This window comes from Lentinus tigrinus (assembly GCF_003813185.1).
Source record: "Lentinus tigrinus ALCF2SS1-7 unplaced genomic scaffold L226scaffold_52, whole genome shotgun sequence".
NCBI lineage: Eukaryota > Fungi > Basidiomycota > Agaricomycetes > Polyporales > Polyporaceae > Lentinus > Lentinus tigrinus.
Window position 1 is genome coordinate 76024 of NW_027137961.1, and position 24596 is coordinate 100619.

Below are 24596 nucleotides of genomic sequence, written 5' to 3' on the forward strand. Positions count from 1 at the left end.
TGAACGATCGTCTTCTCATACAGGGACTGCTGTTGTGTACGCCCACACGTTGCCAGGCGTACGCCTGATATCCGTGACCTTCCATCCAGCAGACAGAAGCAGAGCGGACATCTCGGCGGTGGTCTTCTCCCTCGCATTGAACATACCCATCATCTGTAGACACACGGTGGCGAGATCAGCTCGACCCCTGCTAATGAGATGAGATGACAGCGAAGTCCACTCACCACAATGTCGAGCAGATAGCCATGAACGTTGCCCTTTCCGAGGTTAGGAAGGAGCGGTGAACCACTCGGGGCGAACGAAGGCTCGGCTGATGAAGATGCGTCGTCGCGACAGGCGAAGGGGAGAAGCATGTCTCCGACCAGGAGCTTCGTATCAGGACGTGCAGCCGCACGCAGCCGGGTCAAGATCCTAGAGCGAGATTTAGGGAAGTTAGCCCGCGAAGGGAAAACCGATAAACAACACTCACTTGCGTGAGTCGTCGTCCGCCCAGTCGTGCAGTATCAACCGGACCATGAAGACGGACGGAGCGTCGACGGTCCTACCATCCGGCAGCGTAAGCGGGTCCCATGACTGGAAGAAGTCACGCGTGCGGTACGACATGCGTCCGGATCCGAACAGCTGCGCGTACTGCGGTCCCCAAGCCTATAGATTGCAATGCCGGGTGAGCCAACCTGTTTAACCCCAAGAACAGAACGGAAAGGGAGCATAAAAGACATACCGATACGGCAGTAGAGACTACAGGTTCGCGGTCTTCCACGACCACGCGCAGGTGCGGATGAGCCTCGGCCACGATGATCGAAGTCCCGCCGATGCCTCCGCCAACATCGATCAAGACCGAGCCCTCAGGAAGGTTCTCCCAGTCAAAACCTGCAAATGGATTGATTCGAATCAGCAAGTCCTCTCCGAAACAGTAGGGCCCCAGATCATGTGGGTGTAGCTCACCTTGCAAGATAAACTTCTTCGTCTCCCATTGCCGCGTAGCAGTCATACCATGTCCGAACCGATTCAAGCGTGACTCATTGCCGGGCAGCTCCAGCCACGGGAAGTACCCGAGCTGCGTGTTGAAGGCGATGTTGAATGGGGCCGCCCACGTCTTCTTTGCCTTCCCTTCGTCCCTCTCGCGAGATGACTTCTTGAGCATGAGGGTGTCGAATGCGTCTGTGGGCGTGCGGTCGGGAAGAGTCCAGTCCGTGAGGCAGGCGCAGAATCTGATCACTTCGTCGCCTCTTGGGGTGTCGATATAGTCTCAGTACTCGCCATTTTCCACACATATGAGTGACGAGGACGACGTACGTTATGCCGACAAACGCTGCAACACCGTCGGTGTCTGTATACTTCTTGTCGGGCCTACAGAGTCCAATCAGCGATCCGGGCCGTTCTCCGATCCAAGCACGGAGAAGCTCACGCCTCGCGCAAGTACGCGACAGACTTGCAACTGTCGATGTACGACGAAACCCTGTTGTTCGCGAAGACGTTCGGCTTCACCTCGCGCAAGTACTGCGAAGTCGCGAGCAGTCTCAAGATGTGCCCTACTCCGGCGTGAGCCTACACCGACTCCCTCGGTAGTTGCACCGCGCATGGCAGAGAGAGTTACTGACCCAGGTTTACAGGAGTGAGAGGCCCGTCACCTACAGGTGCATTCCGAGCCTTCGGGCGCAATTCTAGGATCTGTTTGAGAAGCGAGTCGACGTGCAGTCCATCGGGCCCGGCTTCACGCAGGATCTCGACGATGTTGGCGGTCTCCATGAAGCGAATGCACTCTGCAGTAACGCCCTGTTGAGCCAAGGAGAGTGTCAGTGCCCATCGTCACGGGTAGGAAGGGGCAGACACGTAGTAGTAAGATGCGAGATGCGTACCCCATGAATGTCCTCCACGAGCCCAAACCAGGGCTTGCTCACGGTGTGGCTCAGGTGCCCGCATGCCGCCACGATTTGTTTCGCTGCCGCAGCAACAGTTTCATCGGACGTAAGGCTCTCCGATAGCTCCTCCTCGGGGATGTGCTGAGCGTCCTTGTAGTACGGCTTGTCGATGGAGGGATAGTCGAGATTGGGAGAACGCGCATGATAGACACGCTCCATGTCGTCTATGGCGGTGCCGATGAGGGCATGCAGAGCTCGGAGGGATGCGAACGTCATGTTGGGCGAACACGTTCTGTACCAAGTTGGATCCTATGGCTATTTAATCTGTGCAAGGGGTTTTGATCTTGTGAGTAGACGACGACGCTCAATATCCGCGGACCTCTGGGCTCGATCGGACGAACGAGAAAACTGTAAGAGCTGCGCCGTTCTCAGACGGACTGTGGCCACAGGGTTCTCTTCCTCATACTGCCACCCGGCTTCCTCCAGGTCTCTGAATGCATCTGAGAGGGCTCGGGCTTCCCAAAAAGCAGGAACCAGACCCCGCGTGGCGACGAGAGACGGTCGAAGAAAGGCACCCTGTCGTACCCACGTACCAAGTTGGGCGGTGGGGCGGCCCAGTCGAACCTTGATGTATACCCATGGGCGACCCATGACTGCATGACCGACCACCCCATGACCCAGAAGATCCTCCCAAATGGGTGCGCGACCAGCACAATCAGCAAGAGGCGAAACTGCGTGCGAGTGGAGGTAGAACGTCGCAAGAGACTAAGGACTTACATAAGTTCCGCATGCGCATTCGCGCCTACGTTATCGGGATGGAGACAAAGCCGTGGCAGATGACCGCAGGAACTAGATAGTTCCGTGATTGGATTCTTCACTCTGTGGACATGCGAGGGCCTAAGGTCCGTCGGCTGCCCATCTCTGGAGGTTCCGACACAGAAGAGAGGAGACGGAGGGCGAGGTGCACTGGCATAGCGACGTCACGCTGTGGGGGGTGCATATGTCTGACTCTGACCAGAGCGTACATGCATCGACTTGTTGTGAGCGTTATCCATGTCAGACGTACGAACGTCGAAGGCAAGCAGGAGTACGGAAACAGGGCAGTAGTAGTAGTACATAGTGCGAGTAACCCTGCCACGTGATCTATCGAGATCTCTTCGGGAATCGCTAGCGCTTGTGGCCTTGGCCAGCTCGTCCTCCATTTATCTCTTGCTACTTATCCTGCTGTCCATGTGCTCTTTGGCACAGATTCTTTCCAACGTCATCAATTTCAGAACAAGAGCTCATGTAGAAGTCAACGGCGGAAGTTTACCGGCATATCTTCAACCCACAAGCAGTCTCCGACTATCCATACGATCTCGGTACTGGACATACGTGTTTAAATGACCCTCGGGAGGATATCGGCGAGGCGCGCTTGACCTCGCCGAACTGTATAGTGGTCGCGCTTGCATATGTTACCTTGGTTCCGCGAGGATAAGGACCGCAAGGCAAAGTGAGCGTCCATCTTGAATCGCATCCCTCGTCTTGTCGTGTTCTTCTAGCGAAATCACTGCCCGAGGTCCAGTATCCTTGAGGCATCCGTGCATGGGATGCACACTGTTGCTTCGAAGTGGCCTATCGTCCACGTCGAGATCCTGACTACCAGTGCATGACCCCTCATCGTCAATCCTCCTCGCTCACATTACGTAGTCCCATTCGCGCGCGGATCTCTCTGCGCAACACCGCCCATGCCATGACTTCTCAACATGGATATACCGCGACCCGACACGCGCACCGATCGCTTACTATCTGCTGGTTAGGAGACACGATACATGTGGAGGTGCTAGTATAGTGGGATGTCGAACGCTGTTGAAGATCACCACACGAGTATATCGCTCTTGATATTACCTCTCCGCCCTGTACTCGAGTACAGCTACAGATAAATAATATCGCAGTAGATTCTCACCGCATACTTGCCTTATGCCGACGAGCTCATATCCTAGCGTCAGGCTGTACCCCAATCTTACGGAATGAACCCCCACGAGGAGTGGCAGATGACTTGACAATCGAACGAAGCCAGTCTCGGTCGGTATGGAGACTCATGCAGTGTTCTCGCTTTCCTTCCCTACTACGACGGCCTCTACCCACCCTGCTCATTCTTACAGTCGCCAGCACCTTTCTACAGTTTTCACGACCGGAACTCATCTCCGGTGTGTAATCCTCGCATATATTCAGCGATATAACGTTCCATAACAGTCAATACCCACAGCACTCTTGATGTGGCTCCTCAGCACTGACCGCGCCGAGCTCCACTACATCTCCTCCCCAGAAGATGTTGACTACGCAATCCTCTCGCACGTCTGGGACAAGGAGGAACAGACATTCCAAGACGTGCAGAACATAGCGAGACGATGCACGAAGAAAGGCAAAAATCCTCGCGATCTCATGTCCAGCAAGATCAGGAGATGCTGCGAGCTCGCGGAGAGGCACGGCTACAAGTGGGTGTGGATTGACATCTGCTGCATCGACAAAACAAGCAGCACGGAGCTCTCGGAGGCGATCAACTCCATGTTCCGTTACTACTCTCTCGCGCGCATCTGCTATGGATACCTGCGGGATGTCATCGACCTCACGGGTGACATTCTTTCCACTGGCACCGGTACAGGGTACCTCCTCAAAGCGAAGTGGTTCACAAGAGGGTGGACTCTCCAGGAGCTCATTGCCCCCCGCTTCTTCCTCTTTGTCTCGGAGTCCTGGGAGCCCCTGGGAACCAAAGCGGACTATGCCAACCTCCTACAAGGGGCGCTGGGTCTTCCTGCCGCTATGTTGCGGCTTGAGGTCAGTCACACGAAGTTCAGCATTGCCCAGCGCATGTCCTGGTTCGGACAGCGGGAGACGACGCGTCCCGAGGATGAAGCATACTGCCTCCTCGGCATATTCGGTGTACACATGTCACCGATCTATGGTGAAGGGAGGAATGCGTTCCGGCGACTGCAGGAGGAGATCATGAAGCAGTCATCGGACACCACACTCTTTGCGTTTGAGCCTCGCTATTTGTCCGACTGTCTGTTCGCCACCTCCCCCTCTGATTTCCAGGCCCGGCCGGCAGACAGTATTATTTATAGACGTCCCCGAGTCGGCTCGACAAGCAGGGTAAGTTAGAACTATCGAATGTTGTATGCAGCTGCTGACGAACGAATAACAGGGTTCAATCCACGACGGCCCCAACGACATCACCTTCTCCATCATTTCGCAGGGCGTTCTCGCTCACATCCCCATCATCACATGCATGAACAAGATATACGCAGATCTGTTCTGGATCGAGGAGGACTCCTGTCCTGAGCAGAGCATCCGCTACTTGCTTTCCCTTACCAAACCAAACCGCGACGGCGAGGTGTTCAGCGCGTCATTCTACAATGTCGGTCATAGCGACGGCCCTCGTCTTCAGCAGATAGACCCTCATACAAAGCCCGGCAGATATGTGATCGAGGGAAAGCAAGCTCACGCGTCATGGCAGACCGTCATCCTCAGACACCGACGCTCATCGGATCCTCTCCGCGAGACTCCTAGACCTGGCAATACCTACGTGCCTCTCATCCCGATGAATTTCACCCTCAATCCGCCTTTCCGCTTTGAAGAGGACAAGATCCGGAAATTCCAGCGTGAGGCCTTTGCGGAACTTGTGGTAACTCGAAATGCCGGAGGGTCTCCCAGGAACGCTTATCTCCCAACTTCATTCATCTTCCGGACGTACATACACCCGCCCTTCCTCTTTATCATTGAGGTTGGCGAATGTCATCAGCGAGAACAAACTGGACGAGCCCCCATATGGGCCAGGGTTCACGGCCGCGACTCGCCTACTTCACCTCGTCCCACCGTGCACAGGCAGAGAGGGCTGCTATAAAACTCGGGGATGATCCTACACATGACTGTCGCGAAGACCACGTCTTGGAATGGCGGAATCTCCACAAGAGGTTCCATTTTAACGTTGGTAATCACCCAGCCCCAGCGACGGTCGCACTATCGTTCTCCCCTTGCCCTATGAATTCTGGAAGGACACTTCTCCTGGACGCCTCCCCTCGTGCATGAACCGCTCGAGTATGTCTCTTTTCTCCCCTTGAGCACAATGTCGATTGAGACGTCGTGGTCTGACAGGGCACATGCGAGAATCCCGACATGTTAGTAGTACCTAGCCCAGTCGGCTTCCTGGGAATTCGGACATAGGCTCGCACGCTCGAACTATGGGGGTTGGACACTGACTTTCATGAACGTAGTATGGTTAGCCAGACACATGCTGAGGGTGGAAAGAGAGGTCGGGAAGGTGGGACGGGAGGTTGAAGACGTCTCTATCACGTTGCGCCTAGAGTGGGATGCCCGCGAAATCATTGGCCCTCTATATCGAACATAATGAACAATGTGGTATCCTTTTGGCTCTTTCCAAAGCATGATAGCGTCGCCCCGCACCGCACTTGTCCGGAGCTTCGTAGGGATCGGTTGTTACAGTGAGTACTATGAACAGAGATCATCTTTGTCTGTCTGAGAACCACCGACTGCTTTGTGCGAGCATCATTCAAAAGACGACAGAGAACGTTCTTTCCTGATCTACACTTCGTCGCAACCGTCATGACAACCAATACTCCCTACTGTCCCCTCCCTGGTGCATATGCAGTCGCACAAATTGACGTCGTGAAAACTCTGAAGGGGCTGAACGATCCGAAGGCTCTCGAAGCGGCTGAAGGGCTCGGAACGGCCAAGTGTCTCATTTACCTTTGTACGGTGAGTGTCGTGAGAGATATTTCTAAGAGACAACAAGACTGATACGGTCGTAGTGTCTCCAGCTCCCATTCCCCGAAAACCCATGGTGCAAGTACATCGTCTACCTCGTCGGGCCGGGACCACGGCCGGATGATACAGGTCGTTACTCGACGCCGGAAATGTGCGTCCCGATCTTTCCCTGCATCGATCACCCCACCAATCGCCCGCCCGTACGACCGAGTGGGCCGTTCCCGTTCTCGAACTGCTACCATTGGACAGGCCTCGGCATGGAGCGCAGGGTGCGTGTAGTGACACGTGACTACACCGAGTACGACCAGGGGAAGGTCGCGAAGCTTCCCGGGCTTGAGCACTTCGACATGGAAGAGTTCTGCTCTGCAGACTTCGCAAGGAGTGCGCAGGCCATGAGAGCTGCGGAGGCAGCAGCCCAAGCCCTCCAAACTCCGGCCAACGGGAAGTCGTGCGGAGAGGTTCGCAGCGACAAGCTCACAACAAGAAGTGACGTCAAACAGAACGAGGAAGTCATAGAGGCGAATCCTACGAAGGTTGAATCGAATGATGCTCAGGCTGGTGCCACAACCGACGATGAGGCCCACGAGGATGCCCCTTCGGCCTCCACGGAAGTTAGGCCCAACGAATTCTTCGATGATTTGAAAGGGCTAGAGATCTATGGACTCACCTATATGGCGGAAGACAACCTGCTCCCCATCGTCAACGTCTGGCTGGATCTAGAAGCGCAGTTCCCGGGGAATTCAGACATTCCGAGCCCGATGGACTTCATCAAGGAGTATGACGCAATAGTCAGGTATGTCTTCATCCTTGATCAAGCTATTCTGACTTACACGCGTGGCATGGTAGGATCGTCAGGGCAGCGAGGGGTCCCGGTTCGCGGGCAGCGATCATAGCAGGTTACAGTACTCATGGCCTGCCGATGCTACTATCTAGTACGACAAATTAAGGCGCGTCAGCTGCCATCTGTGCGTCCGTGATGAAGATAAGTGCTCACGTCAATACCTCGACAGTGTCCTTTTCCTTGGGGAGGAAAATCGGCGGATGGGTGTGTGTGTGTACGTCGTCGTTTATTGCCCGTGGAGGCCGGGCCTTATGGTCGGCAATACAGGCTGTCGTCTACCTAGCTAGCGAGTCGGCTCGAGGAGGTCGGACAATACATCGAAGGGCACCCGGCGTCCGGAGGAGTAACTAAGGTGGATGGGTGTGATCAATTCTGTACTTGCACTGGCAGTGGGTTGTGGGTTTACCTGATAGTCGAGCACAGCACCAACGGGCTCTCTGCAAAAAACTCGTCAGGATATCCCATAGTCTGCGTGAGTTAGCACTTATGTATGTTGGTTCTGCATCGTTACCCGTTGAACTCGCTGGCCATGATGCTACCAGAATAGCAGTATGAGGGTCTGCTAGTAGTTCTTCATTCCCCTGAGCTATGTACGCAGTTCCAAAGGCTAGCATGGTGGTCCCGCGAGCGTTCGGGCAAGGTGTGCGCGTCGCAGCGACTGCCAAAGGGCGTGCCGCAGCATAGATCTAATCTTATCTTATCCGCTATTATGTAATCTCATGCTTTCCCCTTCGCGCTTCTCCTCCAACCTTCGACTTACTGCGGGCATGTAGCTCTCTTCCTCTAACTCCTGACACCACGACGTGGACCCGTGACGGAATGCGGAGGCTGTTTGAACGGTGTGCTCGACAATGAGCGGTGAGCTTTCATACTAGGACCTTCCAGTGGCCTTAGCTAAGGTTCACGAAGTTCAACGCTTGTCGGAAGATTAATTCGCGGTCCCGCTCTGGTGCTCTCGGTGATACTGAAGCTTCTCTTTCGACATCATCATCACTATATCCGTGTTGTCAGACCGCAGCGCGTCATGGAAGGCGGACAGGCACGTATTCTTGCGTTCCCGGGTTTCTCGAATGTGACAAACCCTACAAGCATGTGTCTATCCCTGCTACACGTAAACCTCTCCGTGGCGCGTCCTCTATCGGTTCGTGTCGTCCTTAACCTTGCGGCGAAAAGTCGGTCCATGCCGTTTTCTGCCCGTGCAGGGGGCGCAGGAGTACGCTATCCCTGACTCCCTCGGTGAAATCTTGGTAGATCGCGCCACGTTCATCTTGACTACCTCAACATCTAGCTCAATGCCCTGTATTTCCGAGATGCAGAGATGTGGCCAGATCGTATGTATGGAGAATCTCCGGAGACATCAGAATCTGTCTCCTCGCTTCCCTCCGGGCTCTGCTCAACTAGGAAGTGCAAGTGGTTCTATGTTCGCCTATTCACCACCACCGGCCATATCCCAATGTTCTTCTGAACTCTACGCCAACGGCTCAAATGGACGGGTGTCGCATTGCGCTGGCTGCAGTCCGCTGCCGCCCCCTGTTGACATCGATATCAGTGGCGGAGGATTGTCGGCCATCGTACCGGTCATCCGGCTTATAAGCCTTGCTCTCAACCACGACCTCTCCTCCGATAAGCACTTGGAACCTCCAAAGCAACGTACGTAGCGGCGAAGGGGTTCCAGAACAATATCCCTAACTGACTTTACTGCAGAATGGTCTACCGCATCCTCGTCGCGTCGTACACGAATGAGATCTACACGCTTGCGTTCGATCCGGAGGCGCCTTCGCTCATTTTGACCTCTACCATCACCCTCGGGTACCATCCGTCCTGGATCACTCCGCATCCGACGGACAAGACGATTGTGTTCACTGCGCTGGAACAGTCAGAGGGCAAGATCTTCGTGTTGAAACTTGACGATGAGGGCCGTGCAACTGTTGTCGGAGAAGGGCCGAGCGGAGGTGCGGATCCTTGCTCCCTGCTCGCTCTCGACGATCAATTGCTCGTTGCAAATGTGCGTATACTCTTGTGCTCGTCGACAGTTTGTCTCTCTCTGATGGCAAGAGTTGCTAGTACTCTTCCGGGACCTTTACTGCCGTACCTCTAACCTCCAAGCCACCCTACATCTTGACGGCCGAGAGTACCGTGATTCCATTCTCGGGCACTGGTCCGAACAAGGAACGTCAGGAGGCTTCGCACCTGCACCAAGTCGTGGAGCACCCGACCTCTAAGGAGGTGTTTGTGCCCGATCTCGGTGCCGACAAGACACGACGGCTCGTGCGCGATGCGAGCGGGAAGTGGTCAGAGAAGGCCGTCATCTCGTACAAGGCCGGCTCCGGTCCTCGGCACGTAGCATTCCATGGTGAGCATAACATAACGAAGAATGCTCGACGGCAGCTGACGGCGATTGATAGAGGACATTGTATACACCCTCCTTGAATTGACCAGCGAGGTCTCCGCATACTGCCTCCCTCCGCACCCAGCCGAACCCATCCCTCTCGACACGGTCCGCACGATGGCGAACCCTCCCCCTTCGCCATTGGCTGCAGACATGCTCGCCGCGGAGATTCTTGTCCCCCCGCCTAACGCGACCTTCCCGAACCCATATGTGTACGTCTCGAACCGGAACGACCCCGACCCGGCCGGCGATACGATCGCTATCTTCACCGCCGTCGGGATGAACAGGAAGATCGGGTACGTGCGGGAGGTGCGCTCCGGATTGAAACACCTTCGTGGGATGGTGTTTGGAGGCCCGGAGAACAGGTGGCTCATTGCAGGAGGTGCGCATGGCGGCGGGGTCAAGATATTTGAGCGAACGGAGGGCGGGAAGGGCTTGAAGGAGGTCGCGTCCATCGACCTAGCGGGCCCGACGGGCTTCTTGTGGCTGTGAGACACCAGCGGAGAGGGGTTGCAGGATATGCGTCGGAGAGGCAAGATATGTTATATTTAACCGTGAGTAGTTCTCGTATCGATCATGCTATCGTCGTAAGCTTGAGGTGATTCTTCAGTCTTCACAATGTGGTCCTTCACTTAAATGCTCTATGTTATGCAGTTCTGCCAATATGTATGTCTATCTCAACTTCATCCGGCTATCTGTGGGACTATCGCTCAAGAAGGACAAGACAAAGTCTGAAGACTTAAGACCATCGTTTCCTTGACTCGCAGCGCCTCTCACGTTGTTGCCAGAACCCCAAAAGTGTACGTAATTGAGATCTTCGTGGCCCATGAACCCTTCTCCCGAACTTCCTCGACGTCCGTCCTGGGCACCGCCAAACCGAATCACGGCGCTGTTCTCATTTCCTGTGTGGACCATACAGCAAACTGTACATGCGAATCCAGGTGGGTCCTGAGTCCGTCTATCTCTGCAGTCTAACCTCGGCTCTCGCATTGGTTTATACTGACCAAGGTTATTCTCATAGCAAGCTCAAGGTTGCTCTGCTACACGGAGCGGCGCTCCCGGAGTTGCTGCTAGAGCCTTCGGGTTGAGACGACCTCCGCGGACTATGGGCCGCCGTGCTTCTCAATCTCTGCGTGCATACCCACAGTCCCTATCGATCCACATGATACATCAGGCCGCTCATAAGAACACTTCCACCGCAAGACTTCTTGATCGTCCAGTGCCAGGCAGTCCACCAAGGACGTGTGCCCTAAACCGCGGTGGCCACCTGCCAGACATGTACAGGTGAGTCTTACCGCCCACGAACTCCGCTCTGCACCCGCTCTAGCTGAAACATCATGCGCAGCTTCTACGCTATCTCTGGGCCCCCGAGTTTCATAATCGAAGCATCAGTGACGCTCATGGCGCCTCTGCGGTTCAATCGTGATGTCCACCCGATGCGCGAAGTCTGTTCAGCTGCCTCGCGGAGTTCGCTGAACTTTACACCACGGCGCCCTCAAGGCTTAGGGGGAGGGGGAGTTGAAGATCACTTGGATTCGTCGTGCTGTCCCTCCTCTCATCCCCATATCCCTTGGGCCAGTTCTCTCCGTCCTGAATGACGACAGACGGAGGCACCGACAAGAACACCATGAGGGCATATAACACGTCGTATGTATCATGCTACCGTCTTCGCGGACATTCGCTTGCCTGCTGACGTTCGTTCTCTCAGGTTCGTGCAGGATTGCTGCGTACTAGCGACAACAGGTGAGCCGCTGTCACTCAGGTCAATCCAGACTCGCGCGCAATCTGACCACGATTGTTGCAGCACTGCTCTGGCTGGACTGGATGCACATGTTTCCTGCTGAGGCTTCGCGCATATGGGGCCGGAAGTTCACTGGTACGACAGCGGTATATCTATTGAACCGGTATACTGCTCTCGCAGAGCGGGTCATCTTCATCGTCGAGACCTTGGTTGTCGTGAATGAAAAGGTGCGACGCTGGTGCCAACGTCACGGAAAGTTGAAATAATACTGATTTGATATCTACCTGGCAGAGGTAGAGAAACTATGCGCTCAGTCTTCTACGTGGAATTGACCATGACTAATTCTTGGCAAGCAGTTGCGGCATCCTGACGCATGCAGATGATGCTGTTCTACTTCTGAACTACATCGCCTTTGCAGGTTCGTCTTCCTCGTACGTGACGGCACGTCTTCGGCTAACTGACGGGTGGCCGCTACACAGCATTCACTATCTTGCGCGTATATGCAGTATGGGGAAGAGACTGGAAGCCACTGGTAGTGGTGGTCCCGTTGAGCGTAGCAAGGCCGGTTCTCTTCGTCGTGAGTTCTGCATCTCCGTTTGCTCGATCCGCTCCTCAGGCCTCAGACCTGGCATACAGGTCACAAGTATTTTCCACGTTGCAGTCCGAGGCGGTCCGGCAGAGGGCTGCATGCGTGCGTACACGCTCCCAGATACCATAATGACGAAGTGAGTGCGGTCTGTCTCCGAATCCCTACCGCAGCTGACTCTGCTGATGATTATGCAGGTGTAAGCTCCTCTGCCATGCTCTCGCAGTTAACGCTGAAACCACGCACGGGCTCTGCTAGTTGAAACAATCTCGATTGCGACCAACGTTGCATCGGAAGGGATCTTCCTCGTGCTCACCTGGATCAGGACATATGGCATCGCGAGGGACTGCTCAAGACTGGGTCTGCATTCCCCGCTTACGACACTCCTTCTCCGAGATGGTGAGCCTTTCCGCCAGCAATAAAACGGAGCGTGGTTGACGGCGAGAGACAGGGACAATGTACTTCGTGTATGTGATCTCTGGTTGTGCGTACAGCCACTCGAACGTAACATGGTCGTTCTATGTAGAGCATTATTCCCAAGCAAGGTACTATCTGTGATCGCCGACCTCGTACGTCTCAACTCCAGGTCATGATATTGCATCGTGTGCTGATCCATCACCAGAATGGCGCGGTGCGTACTCTTCCATACAACATACCAGCACGGCGTGAACGCTGATAACTGACCCGGACCAGCCGACTACTTTCTGGCGGGTCTGGCCATACTTCGACGACGCGTAAGTGTCAACTGATGTCCTGATTGGATGGTATCGCGCTGATTTCTACCATCGCATTGCGCCAGTCTCACCACTTGCCTCCTATGCCGCTTCCTGCTCGATCTACGCGGTGTATGCTTCGCAGACGGCATGATAGAAGACGACCCGGAGGCGACCTTGCAGTTTGGCGACGTGCACTTGCGGAGCAATATCGTCGGAACCTTAGGGGCATCTTTCCAGTTCTTCGCCGTGGACTGCCAATCAGACATAGAGAGCCGTGATGGATCGACGTATGGTTGTGATCTGAGTCTGCTCAGCGAAGAAAGTAAACATCGAAGACCAACTCCGCTTCTGGCCTTCGATGGGTCCAAGGACAGCTTAAAGGCTTCGTGGTCCAATCCGTGCCTGACCAACTCTTCGTGACGTTTGGCTTATGGCAATAGTAATAGTCGTGGCCCGCGGTATGTCGAATGTCTACTCGTACGAAATGGTGGCAGATACTAACAATGGAGGATAGATGAGGATACAACAAAGTTTGAAGCACTGAACAAGCGTTCGAGAAGTCCGAAAGCGAAGTACTTTACAGTAGAAGTTAGTACGTATATCCTAAAGTACACTATGACATAGCTAAGTATGCATGCGTCTCGAGAGTGTCAACATGTTCATGTTCTGCGCATGTTCTGAGCATCATAGTGTCACGGGCACGCTTTTGCCCCCAACGCCGCCAGTCGGCATCGCCGTCTCCACCGTCTTCGTCAACTTCCACCCCCAGCCCTGCGGTCTCCGGCCGATTAGCCCGACCTTGAACGTCAGCTGGAGCGTCGACACGCTCTGCGAAGGGTCCGACACCATAACTGCGCCCTCGTCCAGCTTGTATATCACCGCCGAGTTCGCCGACGCCTCAATAGTGATGGGCGCATCGATGAACGAGGGGGAGAACGTCACCGAGCCGCCCTGCGCGACCCAGAACACGACCATCACCGTCCGATGCTCCGCGTCGTACACCGCCGAGACGTCAGCGTCATTCCTGATCGTCTTCAGGTACTTGCGCGTGTTCGCGCTCTTGTGCTGGAACTCCTTCAGGCTCGTCGCGGGGAACACGGTGTACGCCGTGGGAACGTCTAGGTCTGTTCCAACCCCATGGTCGATCCAGGCAGAGAACAAGTCGACGGTGATCTCCCCGGCGGTGGAGATCCCGATGGCCGACCAGTTGCCCGAGCGCGCCCCAAAGTCGACCGCGAGGTCCACGTCGCACTTCGGCGACGCACAGTCGAACGCATACCCGACATTGTCGTGCCACAGGGACTGCGGGCGGGAGAAGTTTCCGCCCTTGGGAAGGACGCGGCCATTGACGTACACCGGGCCGTTCAGGCGCTTCTGGTCGAGGACGGAGATGACGGGGTGGTCTGCGGAGGCGTTCGAGATTGCGCTCGGGAGCATGATGTGCTGCACGTCTTCGTCGAGGAAGAACCAGGCCTTCTGGAAGCTGAGCGTGCGCGTGAACGGGTTCGTGTAGCTCATGGCTGCGACACCTACGGATCCGTCGGAGGCGCCGCCGACAAAAGATTCTACGCCGGTGAACTGGGTGTGATCACAGCTCAAGTTGGTGGCGGCATAGTCTGTTGTGGTTCCCGGGATGACTGTGGCAGGATCATGTTAGTCAAGACGGGCATGGACGCTGAGAGTTGCACTCACGGTTCCAGTCCCACGCTGCCGCGATATCCTCGTACTCGTTACCTTGAAGATACGTGTACAGCGTTCCATCGGAGAGGTGGAAACCGAAGGGCTACGGAACCGATAACTACATGGCGAGAACAAGAGGAATGATACCCACTCACGTTCTGCGAGTTCACGCACTCGGTGTTCTGCGTCCTCGACGAGTACATACGAAGCGTGCTGACGTATCCGTCACCGCGCTGTACCTAAGAGCCAGATAGTGTCAGCTTGGCGTCTTCAGAGGTGATGAAAGGCGGACCATGTAGTCATTGTCGTAGAACATGCGGTTGCCATGAATCTTGCCAGCGTTCGCATCTTCGCTGCTCGATGCCAGGCTTTCATACACAGATTGGATTGTGTCCGAGCCCCAGAGCGTCCCGAGCTCCTCGATCTGGGAAATGTTGATCTTGATACTTCCGGTCGCTCTGAAATGCATGGTTGAGCAACTCCGACTTCCTGCCATGAGTTAGAACAGGGTACTTACTGGTTGTCCGAGACGGGGAAGGTGATGAAACGAGGCAGAACACTCTGTACTTCAATCAGCGACCAGCTCTCCTGGCAAGAGGATATGGCTGAGACTTACGAAGTCCCAATGCAACACGTTCGTGAGGACGTTGCGGTAGATCATCCACAGATCGCCATCCAGGAGTGTCTCGAACGCAGCCTGAGAGCCCGTTCCGTCATTCTGCGCCGAGTACTGTGTACCTGCGCCGGCAATTTCGAGCGCCAGGACGTCGTTTGTGCTGCATAAGAATAGCCCATTCATCAGCTCGTCCGCCCGGGCCCACGTGCGCCAAAGACCACTCACTAGTCCTTGCCGTAGTTCCCGTTGTAGATGATCCCGCCGTGCTGTCCAAAGCTGCCATCGGCCCTGATCCCGTCCGCTTTGATCGCGTTCTGCACGACAACCTCGTTGTGGATCCTCTGGTAACCGTCCGCGATCAACGTCGCATTCTCCGTGAGCAGCCCTGAGTCGATCCCGATCTTTGCAACGTCGAGTGTGTTTGCGCCTGTGAGGAAGCCTAAACCGTTCACGTTCCGGCCGAACGTGCCAAAGGAGCGGTCGAGGATGTTGGTGCAGTTGCTGACCTGGGTCGGGGTGAGGTTTTCCTGGCCGACGAGAAGGCATGCTTCCCCAACGAACTCCGGGACACCAATGATCTGTTGCACGACACGGCGCGATCATTTCCGTGCTGTCAATATGATGATATCCCTCTAGCTCGATGCGAGCGGCCACTTACGTTGGAGAACCAGTTTGTGTTCCAGAAGCCGGGCGTGCCGCATGGACACGCTGGGAGGCCGCCCGAGTCGAGGCAGCCTGGGACCGTAAAGTCATTCATGAACCAGAAGTCCATGGCGCCCGAGATGGCGTCAAACAGAGTCGAGCTGTTGACGAAGCTTCCCGCGCCGTCGAGCCCGCCGTGCCACGCCGCGGCCATGGTGACTGCGCCTACATTCAACGCACTGGATCAATGAGTCTGTGGAGTGACGTACCTATACGGCTCCAGTGGTCCTCTGCCGGCCTGCGGTGATTAGTGAGCGGAGTCTGAGTGAATGTGGTCTTTAGCCTACCAGTTAGCGCGACGTGCCGTACATCCTGTGGTATAGTCAATTTCCGAGTCTGGCCACTTGCCATCGTCGCCAAGCGTCGACAACCTGCAAATCGTTACATGTTCCTCGCCTCATCGCACAAAGAGAACGAAAATGATGCTTACCATGCCGAGATGTTCGCTGGTGAGCCGACGCCCTCAATGATGATCGTGAGCCGCCGATCGCGGATAGTCTCAATGTCAGCTGAGGTGCCGGGATCGAGGGTCTGGGAAGGTTGCCCGGCGCTGGCGGTGGTGGTCGACGAGGACACTGGCGAGGCGGATCCTGAGCCTGCGAGCGAGCTGGAACTCGTGCTCAAGGACACGGATGCTAGAGACGTGGACACCAAACTCGAGCTCGGCGTGACTATCGAAGACAATGCAGAGGATGATGTCACATCCGACAAGCTTGCACTGGAGGAGGAGGATATCGATGCAGTCACAGATAGATTTGTCGATCCAGAATGAAACGCGCTTGGTCCAGGCAATAGAGACGACTGCGATGGGGTCAAGTACGACTGCGACGGTACTGCAGCACCATGTGTGCTTGCCAGGAGGAGTGCGATGCTGAGCGCAACCTGAAGCGTCCGGGACGACGCTGAAAGCATGGCGAGTGGCGGTAGCTCGTTGAAGGTACAACCGGAGGACCATGCCGTGATGCGGTCGTGGGTTTATCTACGCTGGACGACGGCTGACAGCGGCTCGGCGGGAGGGCGGCTGGAAGCCTTTCCAAGGATGGTCGGATGATTGCCCTGGCGAACTATGGTGGCAGCATGGAGAGCGGCATCTCGCGAGCTTGCATGTCGAACAGGTGTCGTGAGGTAGAAGATGCACGCTTAGTCCCATTTCATGGTCATGCTCCGTTGCGAGCAGGTCATGCATGCCTCCCCCCCAGCACGCGGGCCGAGACGCCGCGGAGACGTTGCGAGGCGTTCCTCACGTTCTTGTCTCGCCCACCCAGGCCTGAGGCGCGACACTTAGAAGAGTCCAAACTGACATCGGGGCACCGAAAAATGGTCACTCACCGAACTTCCTCCAGGTCCTGTGAGCTCTCGTCCCGCACCCCTACAGAATGCTTCCGAGCGATCGCCCTGAGTCCCGGGACCAACCTTCGGGCGCTCCCCACATGTTTGGCCCGTCGGCGCTGCATCACATGAGTTCCTCCCGAGACGGATGTTGAAAGTCCCTTCTGATGAGGAAGCTGCAGCGTTGTGGCACATCTCCTCCGTCATTGGGCAATGACAGTGTCATCCCGGGGTCTCGCATAACACGTCTGAGTCACGCTGCCATCAGTCATCGTCTCGTGGTGCTCCCAAGCTACGATTCTCGGTAGCAGCACTGGCTGATTAGAGAGTGAGCGTATAATGCGCCGAGGGCAGGTTAGGACGTACGATTACGGTTACCCAAGCCCATATCACGACGGACACATCAATAGCAGAGGCGAGGTGAGACGACGCAGTCCATGAGTTGCATGCATCATTCCAAGCCCTTTTCGCTGCAGATAGCAGGCAAGGTTGGTAGTATTGATGGTGGTGGATTGAACGAGAACTAAGTAATGCCACCAAAGGGAAAAGATGAAGGTTACTATTGAAAGCGCCCCAAACCGGTTAGCGTAGTAGTCATGTAAATTTGTTTTTCCGAAAATGCATAGGCCGACTAGCTCAGTTGGTTAGAGCGTGGTGCTAATAACGCCAAGGTCGTCGGTTCGATCCCGGCGTTGGCCAACGTTTTGTCTTCTTTTGTTGTGACGTTGTCATGTATGTATATTGACACGTATCATATTACGGGCTTACTACATGGCCTGAACCGAGTTTATGCAAAGCTTGCAACTGCTCTCGCTGCTCGTACAGCAGCTCCCCATAATCCGCCACACCCTCCAGCGCAAACCGATAGATCATGTTTAGCTTCTGGCGAGGCAGCGCATCTCGTTCTCGCCAGGCAAGGTAGAGATCGCATTCTAATGTGTCCAATGCCGAGCTCCACTTCCGGAACAAGGGCGACATTCCCTTTACCAACGGCGCGTGCGCGAGGCGACAAAGTTCCGTCGAGCGTTGTGAGATTGTGGCAAGCACATGAGCACGGGAGGCGCCACCCCGGGAGAGCTGGTCACGCCAGATCTGCTGCACCTCCTGCGACTTCTCTGGTGCAGCGCCCTCCAGCGCCCAACTGTTGAAGACCGTTGCCCATAAGGCTGTCCACACGAAGAAGTGCAGGTCGTCAACAAGGCTTTGGACGTACTCCTTGTCGTCCAACATCAAGGCTTTTTTCAATGAGCGCGACATGAACTCGGGTGTTCCCTGTACGTGTCTTCGTAAACGGCCATGCACTGGCAGCAAAATGACATGGACTTACGAAGATGACGCCTGCACCTTCGGAACTGGAGAAGTACGTCTCCAAGTCTGCGGCCGTGTCCCCATCGATGAGGAGGGCCCTGTACTCCGTCGACACTCCAATCTTGGCGAGTGCTTTTTCCAGTCGCTCTGCAGCGATGACGACCTTCTCTCCAGATACTTGTCTTGCACGAGAGCGTTGCGAAGCTTCGCCGAAAAGTCGTCACTTGATTTCAATGCGTCATCACAGTTCCGCTTCGAGTGCATGCAGGTTGGCCCCTGGGTGTCTTCGGCAATAGGACGGCAGTAAGGCTCGAACAACTTGAACGTTCAGGGCGTTGGACCGGCTTGTCCAACTTCATCACGTTGCCGATCGTAACATCACGGTGCAGAAACCCGCGGCCCCCGATATTCATGAATGACAGCCATCCTACAGCGCAGGGACATGTATACGTGAACGTGAGATACGACATCAAATGAGGGCTACTCACCGAGAAGGGCGTGCAGCAAGCACTCGGCAAGATCTCATGCACTCACGCAGTGGTCGAGGCTCCCTTCGTCCGCGGTGACAGTGACGAAGAGAGTGCGATAGTCAGGCGGGCTGAGGTTCATGTTTGACTTCGCGGGCAAAGGGCACCACCGATATGATGAGAATGTAGTGGTCTCTGATGTGGGGGTAAGAAGATGGCGTTCGAGAAAGCGGCGCCACTGGGGTGGCATGCCTCGAAGGAAACGAGATGCTTCAGGACCCCGAACTGGCCATTGCAAGTGTCGTACATCTCAGCCTTGATCTGACGTTTGCTGCTGGTCGGCCACAAATACTTGCACACTATACCATAGGGCTGGACCTGTGGTAGAATCGCTTCCGAGGGACCTATCATGTTTGGCGGACGCACATATTGCAATGGCTTGTCATGATAGTACCGCTTTGATTGAATCGTCGCTGGACATGCGTCATGAGCACGGCTAGCACCGATAATCGAATCGCCGTATAACGCACAGATTGACTTGGTGGTTGTCTCGTCGCGAGGGGTGCAATTAACGAGCCCGGTTTGCGGCTGCACGCCTGCCAATCCAAGGATGAGCTTCAATTCGAACAACAGAAGACCGAATACTCACCTTCAAGATGTCGCGCCAGTGCTTGGTTCGGCTTGCATCCTGGCTGACGGACGGAAAGCGCTTGGGACGTCGGGATGCCCCGAACCACGAGGGTACCGCGGTCGCCAACGGAAAGAGAGTGGAAAAGCAGTTTGTCTGCGACGACGCGAACTGATGGGGTGGCGCCTCCGAGAGAGGGTATCTGCGACTCGACACCATTCGTGAAGGACGGCAGATCTGCATCCTCAGGATCCTGCCAGAGCAGAATGGAGACCATAATCCGTTGCACCGCGCAATGGCCCTCTGCTTCATCGAGGTCAATCTCATGCGATACGGTGAGACCGCCGCGATGAAATATCAGGAAGCGCATCCTGTGTGTCTTGTAGTTGACGCCAATGACAAGGGTGAACAGGCGCAATGGGAATGCGCTAACCTGCGCAAGAGCGTACATCCCCGCTCGCTTCAAGATCCCATACCAGTTGTTATCGACCTCCACGGGGACACAGATCTTGATGGCTGCAGGAACTGGGTTTGGGGGCATAGACCAGTAGCAGGTTGGCTCACCGGATCCATTGGGGGCACGTTCTCCAGCAATGAGTTTTGGCCTAAGCGGAGCAGCGCCGTCATAACCGTCCTTCGTCTTCCGGTCGTACGAGAAAAGTTCGAGAGTAGGCCACCACCGGTCCTCACGGGGTTTGAGCGTGAAAGGGCTGCTAGACGACAACTCACTCCGAAGCTTCTCGTAGGCTGCGTCGCAATTGTGGACGCATGAGTTGAAGAATTCGGCGAGAAGATAATTCGGTTTCATGGTTGAGACGAACTTGATAGCTGTTGGCATGGGCACGGAGCGCAGTGCTGTCTGAACAGCGTTGTCGTCGGAGAAACAGATAAACGAGTTCAGTGGAGGATACGGTTCGTACTTGGGCCTTTCAAGCTTCAGGATCTTGGGAGACAGCATCCCCGCAATGCTCTCAACATCTAATTGCCAGTACTGGTCGCCGATCTCATCGTCCATACAAGAAGGTCTGAACGGCAGGAGGAAGACGAGGAAGGACGTCCAGAGGCGCGGCTACTCGTGATGTCGCCCACTGTTTAACGGACGGATCAATTGTATGTAAAATATACCAGATATGGCCGGCTAGCTCAGTTGGTTAGAGCGTGGTGCTAATAACGCCAAGGTCGTCGGTTCGATCCCGGCGTTGGCCATAAGGATTGTGGCAGATGCTTTTGCCCTGTCCCCTACCAGCATTTTAATCATCGTTGGATGGTGTTCGTGGCGGTCACCCCTTGGCAGTTTTTGAAGTGTCCTGACGGGGTCCGAATAAGACATGTAAGAGCGAAGTCGGGGGTCGTTGGCGCCTGTCAAGTTACTTGGGAGGCACCGGCCTTCTTGGTGCCAAGCGACTTCTTCCCTCACTCTCGTTCAAGTCCGACTCGGAATGTCGATCCTCAGAGCTCTGACAATACACCACGCGTGAACTCAGAGCCTTGCCACTGGTGATTTCTACCGAATTGCTGAGCAACTTGCACGAAAATTGGTGTTCCATGCCGTAACAATGCTGGCAACCCCTCACACGAATGTTGGCAAGCATCGGCAGGTGGCTTGCTCGTCAATCTTGCAGGCTGATGGTTCCTCTTGCATCGCACAGGCCAACGGTTACAGGAAATTATCCTCTACCAGGCAAGGAAGCGGTGGGAACCAGGTGGGAATAAGCACCGTGCGATCCTGGCTTCTCTGCAGCTTGGTAATGCGCTTCATCCGCATAGGCCACATGAACACGGTGAGCAGTCTAATGACATCCCCCCATTGCCATGTGCTGGAAGGCTAACAAGCTTCCGCCCTTCGGGACACAATTTTGCAGCTTCGCTCGGGTACCGGTATGGCAAGGATCGCCCAGTGACAGGTCCGCGTTACGCACCCTGCCCCAGCAATTACCCATGATCAGCCACCGTGGCAGAGCCGCAGAGAAGGATAGGACTGGGCCGCGCTATTTCGCCCGTTCTCTCCCACGTATGTATAGGACGGGGTGGGTGGGGACTTTGACCGCCTTCTTCTCATCACCCCAACACACCCGTCATGATCCCCGGAGAGCTCGCAGTCGTCCTCGGGATATTTGGGCTGCTCTATGCTGTCTACCGACTCTTAACGAGGCCTTCGTTGTCTGATATTCCCGGGCCAGAGCCGACGTCATTTTGGCTGGGTAAGCGAAATGGGCGAATCCTTCTGGGCTATGCTGACAGGAGACGGTGGACAGGGCACCTTCCCGAACTCTTCCAGGAGCAATCGGGCGACACCGACTTCAGGTGGCAGGAGCAGTATGGCAGCATTGTGCGCGTGAAGGCACCTTTCGGGGTAAGCTTGCCTCTTTCATCTAGCTGCGTAGTTGGAACCCTCACCGACAGACAACCGAGCGCAGGAGGACATGCTCTGGATATCCGACCCCAAGGCGCTGCAGTACGTCTTGCAGACGAGCGGATACAACTTCCCGAAGCAGCCGGAACGACGTGTGCTTTCCCGCTTAGTCGGGGACACGGGATTAACGTGGGCAGACGGTGAGCTTCGTCCACATGGTGGTGGCAGATCCAAGGCCGATATGGACTATACTACATAGGTGATGTGCACAAACGCCAGCGCAAGGTCATGCTCCCCGCGTTTGGCAGCCCGGAGTCAAAGGCGCTGCTTCCCGTCTTCAGGCACTATGCTGAACAGGTACATATGAGGCATCTTTGGCATCTTCGATTCCACAGCTAACGATCCGAGCATAGGTGACACTGAAGTGGAAGGATATGCTTACCGGTCACCCCGATAGTTCCATTAAGATGAACGTGCACGAGCATATCGCGCCGGCCACATTGGAGGCCATCGGAGAAGGTAGCTATCATTCAAGCTCGTCGCGCTCCGTTGACTGTTACTCACGTCTCCCTAGCCGCATTCGACTACAAGTTTGGTGTCCTCGATGATAAGACTAGTGAGCTCGGGAGGGCCTACAGTAACCTCATGTACGTTCAGTGCAGCCCTCGATGGCGATGACAAGCTAACGTGAACCGTAGCGCCACAATCTTCTCCGCACCCTCCAATGCCAAGATCTTCGTGCAGAATGTCGCACACTATATCCCGATGGGGATCCAGCAATTCTTCTACGACCACCTCCCGGGGAAAGGTCTCGACAAGGCTCGCTGGAACCGAGATGCTGCCCACAAGGTCGCGAACGAGCTTCTCGAGATCAAGAACGACGCTCTTATCACCGGGAAGAAAGCCAGAGATGTCATGAGCATTCTCGGTACGTTCATCCCGACTGCGGTCATGCCCGGGTGCTGATGAGGCGCAGTGAGAGAGAATGCGAAGGAGCCGGGAGAGTCTCGTATGAATCACGATGAGATTGTTGCACAGATGAGGTGGGCAAGTTCTCCGCACTCAGACATTCCCTCCACCTACACAAGTTTCGCAGGACGATCATGCTCGCCGGCCAAGAGACCACCTCAAACACGCTCAGCTGGGCATTCCTGGAGCTCGCCAAACAGCCGCACATCCAAACCCGTCTCCGGGAAGAAGTCCACGCCATGGAGCACACCATCCGCGAGCGCGGAGATTCCGATTTCACTGTTGCAGACTTCGAGGCGATGCCGTACCTGCAGGCTGTCCTGAAGGAGATCCTGCGGTTCTTCCCCGCAGTACCACATCTCTTCCGCCAGAGCTTGCACGACGACGTCTTGCCGCTGTCGAAGCCGATCCGGACGCGGTCAGGGAAGGTGATCACGGAGGTCCCTATTCGAGCAGGACTGAGGGTCATCCTGTCGGTTTGCGCGTATAACCGGTGCGCCGCCCTCTTCCTATGCGTATTTTTCTTGTTTGCCGATGTCGCTGTGTGGTGACAGGGAGAAGGACGTATGGGGTGAAGACGCGCACACCTTCAACCCGGAGCGATGGCTGGATTCGTCCAAGGGCAAGCGCGGCACCTCCGTTGGGGTCTATTCGAACCTGTACGTTACCCCCACATGACACGCCTGCATAACCGCGAGGCTAAAACCCAATTTACAGGCTTACATTCGCGGGAGGCATCAGAGCGTGTATCGGGTGGCGTTTCGCGTACGTACTCCTTGCCTTCTCTTCTCTGCTGCGGGTACCCTTCTCTCGGCTACGACCCCTTGGGGTCGTGTCTCGGTCCCGCCCCCTTTCCCGCAGACAACCAAGCTGACTCGTGTCTCCGTAGGATTTATGAACTGCAGGCCTTCCTCACGGAACTCGTGTCGAACTTCCAGTTTGAGCTCACCGAAGACGTCAATCGCATCTGCAAGACGACTGCCATCGTCATGGTGCCGACGCTCGAAGGAGAAGTGGAGAAGGGCGCGCAGCTGCCACTGAGGGTGTCACTTGCGCCGCGCGACGAGTGAGGCCGTCTACCATAACCGTGCCGTCAATATACCCCAGCTACATATGTTCGCTCTTCCATCTCAGTATGTTGACCCTTTCCTAGTAGTGCGCTTGCATATTATAGTCTTTCATGCCGGGTTCGCTAGGCTATCAAGCTGAGGACTGCACCTTCTTGCCGACTTGGCCTGCACGCCGCATCTGGATATTGAGAGGAGGGTACATTACCGACCGAGAAATGGCAGTTGTGCTACATCAGTGTACGAGAACGTGATATGTACTGTAATGGCGATCTAAGAAGGGTGAACGACCCGGTCGCGTATGATCAGAGAAACTATGAAGGGAAGATATACAGTGCATAGCAGGTAGAAGCATACAGTATCGTCATAAGATCGGAAGAATATGAGTGGAATGGACGACAGTGTATCTGAGGCAGAGATCTGGCAGGTGTGTGCTCGACAACCTACCTGCGTGATCGAACCGGTGTCAGTAGGAACGTGAGTGCATGGGCAGCCAGCGCATGATGTTACGTACCATAGTACGGACATGAAGCGTAAGCCGTACTACAGAGGCCACGCAGCGTCCTGCGGTTCTGTAT

At 55.4% G+C, this 24596-nt stretch overlaps 8 protein-coding genes and 2 non-coding genes across 10 annotated transcripts; 7 read left to right on the top strand and 3 right to left on the bottom strand.

The window, feature by feature from the left end:
* Positions 1–15: 15 nt before the first annotated feature.
* On the bottom strand, positions 16–2138 carry L226DRAFT_575936 (S-adenosyl-L-methionine-dependent methyltransferase; the record flags this gene model as incomplete). Its single annotated transcript, XM_067685275.1, has 9 exons — positions 16–153; positions 225–411; positions 470–645; positions 722–870; positions 946–1229; positions 1297–1350; positions 1409–1532; positions 1602–1776; positions 1860–2138. The coding sequence occupies 9 exons, from the start codon at positions 2136–2138 to the stop codon at positions 16–18; spliced, it is 1566 nt and encodes a 521-aa protein (XP_067529581.1).
* A 1746-nt stretch (positions 2139–3884) lies between these two features.
* Positions 3885–5913, top strand: L226DRAFT_308329 (HET-domain-containing protein). Its single transcript, XM_067673768.1, has 3 exons — positions 3885–4051; positions 4111–4994; positions 5047–5913. The coding sequence occupies exons 1-3, from the start codon at positions 3943–3945 to the stop codon at positions 5743–5745; spliced, it is 1692 nt and encodes a 563-aa protein (XP_067529582.1). The 5' UTR covers positions 3885–3942; the 3' UTR covers positions 5746–5913.
* A 551-nt stretch (positions 5914–6464) lies between these two features.
* Positions 6465–7024, top strand: L226DRAFT_449724 (uncharacterized protein; the record flags this gene model as incomplete). Its single annotated transcript, XM_067674931.1, has 2 exons — positions 6465–6617; positions 6671–7024. Coding segments are annotated over 2 exons (507 nt in total), but the record flags the coding sequence as incomplete, so codon positions are not given.
* Positions 7025–9172: 2148 nt separating this feature from the next.
* On the top strand, positions 9173–10348 carry L226DRAFT_472477 (putative isomerase YbhE; the record flags this gene model as incomplete). The annotated part of the gene is made up of 3 exons (XM_067676466.1): positions 9173–9472; positions 9532–9820; positions 9873–10348. 3 exons carry the CDS (start codon positions 9173–9175, stop codon positions 10346–10348), a joined length of 1065 nt encoding a protein of 354 aa, XP_067529584.1.
* Positions 10349–11644: 1296 nt separating this feature from the next.
* Positions 11645–12605, top strand: L226DRAFT_472503 (uncharacterized protein; the record flags this gene model as incomplete). The annotated part of the gene is made up of 3 exons (XM_067676469.1): positions 11645–11809; positions 12134–12143; positions 12442–12605. Coding segments are annotated over 3 exons (339 nt in total), but the record flags the coding sequence as incomplete, so codon positions are not given.
* Positions 12606–13583: 978 nt separating this feature from the next.
* On the bottom strand, positions 13584–16809 carry L226DRAFT_472415 (polysaccharide lyase family 8 protein; the record flags this gene model as incomplete). Its single annotated transcript, XM_067676464.1, has 11 exons — positions 13584–14536; positions 14592–14682; positions 14735–14818; positions 14872–15037; positions 15097–15140; positions 15196–15355; positions 15421–15773; positions 15854–16056; positions 16107–16135; positions 16185–16268; positions 16328–16809. 11 exons carry the CDS (start codon positions 16807–16809, stop codon positions 13584–13586), a joined length of 2649 nt encoding a protein of 882 aa, XP_067529586.1.
* Positions 16810–17851: 1042 nt separating this feature from the next.
* L226DRAFT_t271 lies at positions 17852–17925 on the top strand. The gene has a single exon. It is a non-coding gene; the product is annotated as a tRNA-Ile (tRNA).
* Positions 17926–17979: 54 nt separating this feature from the next.
* Positions 17980–20644, bottom strand: L226DRAFT_563602 (uncharacterized protein; the record flags this gene model as incomplete). The annotated part of the gene is made up of 9 exons (XM_067683572.1): positions 17980–18498; positions 18554–18738; positions 18860–18961; positions 19023–19044; positions 19069–19149; positions 19281–19379; positions 19428–19474; positions 19532–19597; positions 19651–20644. 9 exons carry the CDS (start codon positions 20642–20644, stop codon positions 17983–17985), a joined length of 2112 nt encoding a protein of 703 aa, XP_067529587.1.
* A 117-nt stretch (positions 20645–20761) lies between these two features.
* On the top strand, positions 20762–20835 carry L226DRAFT_t272. The gene has a single exon. It is a non-coding gene; the product is annotated as a tRNA-Ile (tRNA).
* An 871-nt stretch (positions 20836–21706) lies between these two features.
* Positions 21707–24021, top strand: L226DRAFT_472510 (cytochrome P450; the record flags this gene model as incomplete). Its single annotated transcript, XM_067676471.1, has 12 exons — positions 21707–21830; positions 21885–21982; positions 22047–22182; positions 22242–22339; positions 22396–22501; positions 22557–22629; positions 22681–22910; positions 22959–23025; positions 23079–23444; positions 23506–23610; positions 23669–23716; positions 23841–24021. The coding sequence occupies 12 exons, from the start codon at positions 21707–21709 to the stop codon at positions 24019–24021; spliced, it is 1632 nt and encodes a 543-aa protein (XP_067529588.1).
* Positions 24022–24596: the final 575 nt, after the last annotated feature.

Coding starts and splice junctions, on each gene's coding strand:
- L226DRAFT_308329 (XM_067673768.1), top strand. CDS start 3,943: ATGCAGTGTTCTCGCTTTCCTTCCCTACTACGACGGCCTCTACCCACC. Junction 4,052..4,110: donor ACGACCGGAACTCATCTCCG/GTGTGTAATCCT, acceptor CAATACCCACAG/CACTCTTGATGTGGCTCCTC. Junction 4,995..5,046: donor GAGTCGGCTCGACAAGCAGG/GTAAGTTAGAAC, acceptor AACGAATAACAG/GGTTCAATCCACGACGGCCC.